The sequence below is a fragment of the Montipora foliosa genome, chromosome 8 (assembly GCF_036669935.1).
Source record: "Montipora foliosa isolate CH-2021 chromosome 8, ASM3666993v2, whole genome shotgun sequence".
Classification (NCBI taxonomy): domain Eukaryota; kingdom Metazoa; phylum Cnidaria; class Anthozoa; order Scleractinia; family Acroporidae; genus Montipora; species Montipora foliosa.
The window spans coordinates 19,211,838-19,218,116 of NC_090876.1; the positions used below are offsets into that span (position 1 = coordinate 19,211,838).

General features: G+C 40.3%; 1 protein-coding gene across 1 annotated transcript in view; it reads left to right on the plus strand.

Moving 5' to 3' along the window:
• The window catches only part of LOC137969002 (splicing factor 3B subunit 1-like), a 29,592-nt gene extending 24,120 nt beyond the window's left edge, over positions 1-5,472 (plus strand). Inside the window, exons 29-32 of the mRNA XM_068815511.1 lie at positions 425-697; positions 875-1,091; positions 3,261-3,335; positions 5,118-5,472. Coding sequence (XP_068671612.1) covers positions 425-697; positions 875-1,091; positions 3,261-3,335; positions 5,118-5,201 — 649 coding nt within the window. The 3' untranslated portion in view covers positions 5,202-5,472. The remainder of the gene's footprint in view (positions 1-424; positions 698-874; positions 1,092-3,260; positions 3,336-5,117) is intronic.
• The last annotated feature ends 807 nt before the right edge of the window (positions 5,473-6,279 follow it).

The following is a 6,279-nucleotide window of genomic DNA, read 5'->3' on the forward strand; positions in this document are numbered from 1 at the left end:
CTTTTATAGTGCGTCTTCGTGTTTAAGAACTTGCCTCAACTGTTCAATTAGTGGAGGATGAGTAACCATCTAGCGAATCGTTCAGATGTTTTTTTATGACGCTTATCTGTCAGGCCCTGGTTGTTCATAGACCAAATAACTGTATCCGGTGGATGAAATCAGTATCCAACAATTTCAATCTATAGAAAGATTTTGTATTTGTTCACAGAACCGTGATTATGCACGTCACCTAAAGAAAGGCGTGTACGAGAAGCTTGGTCAACGTTTAGCGAGAGTAACGTTTAGTGTAGAGTAGCGTAGAGTAACTTATCCACTGGGTAATGTCGTCTTTTGAACATCGTTAAAAACTGGGGCCAAGTAGATGGCGTTATGTAGCTAAAAACGGAGACTTTTCCTAAGCTAACCCATTTCACTCCATATCAAGTCCTCAGGATGTTCTGGCTACTCTTCTCAACAATCTTAAAGTACAGGAGCGTCAGAACAGAGTGTGTACTACAGTAGCCATTGCTATTGTGGCAGAGACGTGCTCTCCATTCACCGTCCTTCCTGCGCTCATGAACGAGTACCGCGTACCGGAACTGAATGTGCAAAATGGTGTCCTCAAGTCTCTGTCTTTCTTGTTTGAGTACATTGGAGAAATGGGAAAAGATTATATCTACGCTGTAACACCTCTGCTGGAAGACGCACTTATGGACAGGTTAGAATTCTTAACGTTAACATTTGAAACAGATTTTTTAGCATTAAACGAGACAATGCACGCAAAATAAGCAATTTTAGATTCAGTGTTTATTCCATTCCTTGTGGAAAGTGTAAGTTTAGAAATAACTTTTCGGTTCTTGTAAAGAGTGAAAGTGTATACCACCTTATTCTTTAGGGACTTGGTTCACCGACAGACTGCCTGCGCAGCCATCAAGCACATGGCTTTGGGCGTGGCCGGGTTTGGCTGTGAAGATGCTCTTACTCATCTCGTTAACTACGTGTGGCCCAACATCTTTGAAACCTCGCCTCATGTTATCAACGCTGTCATGGAGTCTATCGAGGGAATGAGAGTGGCTTTAGGTCCAAGTAGAGTCCTTCATTACTGTTTGCAGGTAGGTGAACCCAACTGATCATTCGCTGAAAAATCTGAAAGAAATTAATTCTGTCATTTAAATTGAAACTCGAAACTTTATTAAATTCCCCCTTAGGGGTTTTCAAAAGATGTGCACAGGGTTCGTACGCGTCTTGAAAACCCTTGAATTTTGAGAGTGCATTTTCAAGGTCTTGAAAATCTCTGCTCTTCATTCCTGGTCCTTGAAAGTCCTTGAATTTTTTTCTGACCCGCATTTTTAATCTTTGAAAACATCAGTGAAAATAATCAGCCACTCAAGTGATGTCATACAAACGTACATTATTTTCACGCATGTACGTTACGGAAAATGAGGAAGAATTGTACTGTCAGACCATTTCTATGGGTAAATTCATCGACATAAATAAAAAAAGAGGTCCTTAAAATTTTAAAATTTGGCCCTTGAAAGTCCTTGAAAAGTCCTTGAATTTTTGGTCTGAAAAGTGTGTGAACCCTGTGTGCAAATCATGTGGAAAAAAAAATAACCATACAAAGTGTTGTACTTCAGACCTTTTCTCTTTGTCCACTAAAGCCTCAAAGTAATGATATCACCAATACTTTAAAGGCGCTTTCGATGGGACAGTGTTGCCAAGGTTGTTTAAGCACTCGCATTTCGCTGGTAGGTAAAGCCGGAAACAGCTTCGGTAGAGGCAATGACATCGGCACAGAACAGGACTTATATCGGTTTGAGGAAGAAAAAAATGATCATGCTTCCGTTGTGAGCAAGACGTGAAATAACCAGATTGAAGGTTTTGGCGACGACTTGTCTATGCAACCTTGAATCTCTCATTCTCTACCGTTCGAGGAAATTCTGTTATAGGATACCTCGCCCATACTGTACAAAGTGAACAAGATGGAGTAGGACTCGCGAAGTACTCAAGTTTGTGATAAAGTAAAGTTTTTGTTTCCGTAGCCGTTGTCGTTTCTTTAGGGAGTTTAAGCAAAGACGACGGCTACGGCAACGAAAACGGCAGTCCAAAATATAACTTAGCGCTATCGCAAGTATTTCGTGATTATTCCGTCTTGTTCACCTTGTACAGTGCGGGCGAACTATCCTGTAACTGGATGGGTAGGAACGGTTTTAAAGTCAAAACAGAAAATGACTGTTTCGTGGTTATATATGTTCACGTTGTCGTCAAAACCTAAAATTTGGTGATTTCACGTTGTTGTTTTGTGGAGTACGGCAGAGAAATGCACGGAAATTCGTGCTGCACGTGCAACACGGTTATTTTTCCCTTTTTAACCAATCATATTCTTGCTTTGTGGCGTTGCCGTAGCCGTAGCCGGAGGTTAACTATCAGTAGAGTTATTCCAGTAGAGTTATGACTTAGAGTTAGAGTTAACGACTTCCAAAATCCTGAATTGAAGATTTTGGACTGCCAAAATCCTGAATTCAGGTTTTTGGACTGCCAAAATCTTGAATTCAGGATTTTGGCCGTAGTCCAAAATCCTGAATTCAGGATTTTGGAAACTTAAAACTCTAACTCTACGACATAACTCTATGAAAATAACTCTAAGAATAGCTGTCCCCCCGTAGCCGTCGTCATTGCTTAAACTCCCTAATAACTCCCAGATGTTAATCGCATTATCCGGGGTTTGATTCCTGGTGTCGGCGTCACGCGATTGTTCTCCTGTTATGCAATCTACAGATTTGGTGTATTCTCTGCTAGCAGATTATTCACTTACCTGAAACCCTCACCCTAAAGGCCGGTTTACACTTACGAAGCAAGCATAAGCATATAAGCAGCATACGCAGGCGCATTAGTTTGTTGCTAATTAGTGTCTTTTGTTCGAATGAAAGGTACCAATTATCACAACGCTACTGCGTCTGCGTATGTTGCTTGTGTTTATGCTTGCGTCGTACGTGTAAACCAGCCTTAACACCGCGTAACAAGAATAATCAATGATGGCTCCGTCTGGACGCCATCTGAGCTTTGGGGCTTGCCTTAAAGGCAGGAATTTGTGGAGTCCCAACAAGCTTTTCCTATTCGACGCCTGTCCTAAGGCGCCGTGCCGTACCAAGAGAGAGCCCGTAATTCTTGATTTTAGCAGCGTTTCACATGAACTAAAATAAGTGGGCAACTTAACTATTATCCAGTGGTGAGTGTGTTCATGCGTCTTTTATGTTCACCGAGTTTGTATTTGTCTGCAGGGTATGTTCCATCCCGCGCGGAAAGTCAGAGATGTCTACTGGAAGATCTACAACAGCTTGTACATCGGATCTCAGGTGATTAATCAACTCACTTGGCTGTTATCTCTTGTATCTTATGCGAGTTTAACTTTATTTGCCTTGTTGAAAATGTTAAAAATCCTGTTCAAAGGCTTTTGGACCAAAACCCAGTATCTTGATGCAAAGTTTAAGCATTTCGTCCAAAAAACCGCTTCTTTGCTTCACTTAAGGGTTTCTGTACGTTGCTTCCCTGCCCGTTCTTATGTCGTACACAAGTGTTATCCCTCATTCACACCAAAGCTGCTTAGTTAAGGAAGTTTCTTCATGTTTCATATGAACTGATCTTTATCGACTTCAAATTTGGTACTGATCAACGCATATGATGTAAAACTTATCTGAATCTTATGGAAAAGCCAGTCCTATATTTTCTTTTCGACTGACTTCTTCATAAACCCAGATTATTTAAACATGGCTAATTGGTGTCAGCAGCGTATTAAAACGGTTTGCTTAACTCGCGGTTACTTAAAGGGGGTGTATGATGGGCTTTTTCTGCTTTTCCAACAAAACTGCGGAGGACTCATTCTTAGAACATTCATAAGAATTGAGGTTGAGGGAATTTTTTTTTCTTGCAGAAATAGTCTCAATGAACGAAATGATATATGAAATGAATCGTATCTCCTTTCAGTCATGGACGCAATTTTAGCAATTGCATAGAGAAGCCTGAAAAATTCAGGACTTGAACGGCGTTTGAACCCGTGACCTCGCGACACCGATGCGACGCTCTAACCAACTGAGCTGTAAAGTCACTGGCTTTGGGAGCTGACCGTTTGTGGGCTCTAATGTTCCCGTGAAGAATGAATCAATGAACGAAATGATATATGAAATGAATCATATACTGAGATACTATCAGCACGAGAAGAGAAAATTTGTATCCCCAAGCGGCCATATAATTTCTGTTTCTTATATAGATATTGATGAAATGTACAGATTTAAAACAACTTGTTTTACTCATTTTCGAAATGATGAAAAAGTGGTCTCCAACCGCTAAAACACACATGTTGTGTAACATGAAACAAGATATGAAAGTTATGAAAAACAAATCATGATAATGAAAAATTTTGCAGCAAAAATGTTAATGTAGTAGATAAGAATTATATGAATGCACAAAAGTACCGTACAATGGAGATAGGAAGCGCGCGTTTTATTGGCTAATCGTGTTCGTTACCATGACGACACCTATATGATAAAAATGATGTGTTCACAGCGCGCGATGAAGATATGATTTTTAAGTAAAAGGAGAAATCCTGGTATTTCATCAGTATCTATATAATAAAGGCCAGGGAAATAAGCATTAAAAGACTGACAAAGGAGGCATAAATTGTTTAATGTCGCTCTGAAATAGAAAGAAAGAAAGCCCCACTTTAGGAGTCTGTACACTGTTTCTGTGGTGATTGGCTTATTGAACTGTCCGTTAATAACTTTGCAAGTGAATTATTGCAAAGTAGGAGTTTTTTTAAAGCAATCCAAATTTAAGGGCAATCTGTCCTGAATATGTGAAAAGACGTGGTCTGTCATTCTAATTTTTTTAATCCCCAGTCACCTTTCTCGCCCTGTAAGTACTTTTAAGGGTTCCGTCTTTGTGTTGCTATTAGATTTTGTTGATGGCCATCTTGGATTACCAGTCGTGCTTGAAAGAATTCAAGCAAACAGAGAGCCTGAAGCGACCCGTTTTATAGTGCGTCTTCGTATTACAGCGAGAATAGTTCTTGCCTCTTTATACTAAGTAGAGTAAGGTTGAATATTTGATTCATTTTCTTTTAATTTCGTGTTTCTTTTCAGGATGCACTAGTGTCCGCTTACCCCACGGCACCAAGCGACGAGAAGAACAATTTTTCCCGAGCAGAACTCACATATTTCCTTTGAGTGTATTTGTCTCTGGTTTTGCATTCAGCCATTTTTGGATTGTCATGGAACGCTTTCTCGTCAAATTCCGCGACGCCCCTCGCGTTAAAATCCAAAACATGGGATGCACGCTATACTGTTGTTTTTTAGAGAAGTGTAGATATATAAGCCGACAGTGGCTTTTAAGAGCTGGCAGTAACAGCTCAGGACTGGAAACTAAATTCAATCAGAACTAAGCAAGAATTGTAACTTGTGAATGAGTAAGTGTAATAAAGTACCCAGTTTTACGTCACCCGCCATTTAGTTCTTTCAGGGGATCAACAATGAATCTGAGATCCACTTTATACGCAAAGTATTCTGGGATCGCCAGGGGGCAAACGTTGCAAGTTGCTAGATAGAAAATGTACGACAGAAAGTTGTGTCTTCGTCAAAATCAGTGATATTGGACAAAGGATAACGTATTTTGTGTGTGAACACTGAGCTTTTCTGTGATTGCCGGCTTGCATTTTCGATGAAATTGGTAATAAGTTACTGTGGCTCATTTTAGCGTGTGAAATTTACCTGATTGTATCACTCCCTGGTAATCCAGAAGCAATTCATGAATGAAAGAAGTCACTGAAAATTTGGTCAAAATATCAGGGATAATCAGCCCTTGATACTGCCCCTTTAGGCCCCTTACCACACCAATCTGAAATATTTTTTTAAAACGCTCTCCAGGCTTGAATTTGAAAACGACTGCTAGGTGTTCTAGGCCTTGTCCACACATACATGTTTTCATTTGAACACGCAAGTTTTCTCTACGGATGGGCCTTCCGTCCACACGAGTGGGGAGTTTTGAAAACACCGTTTCCCTCCGCTGTGCTATGGACGGATGAAAACGGAAACTCTCATTTAACATGGCGAACAGACGCATGGCCTTTCCTTCAATGCTACTTGGGCTTCTTCCGGGCTAAACCGCATGTCTTCAGTTCAATTGTTCAAGCTTGTTGTAAAATGTTCAAGCTAATTATGGGAGAACACGGCTCAATATAAATCAGGTTACTTTCACTTCCGGTTTTTAAGCTTGGAGCGTTTAATGACTTAAAGCAAGGCTTTGAGG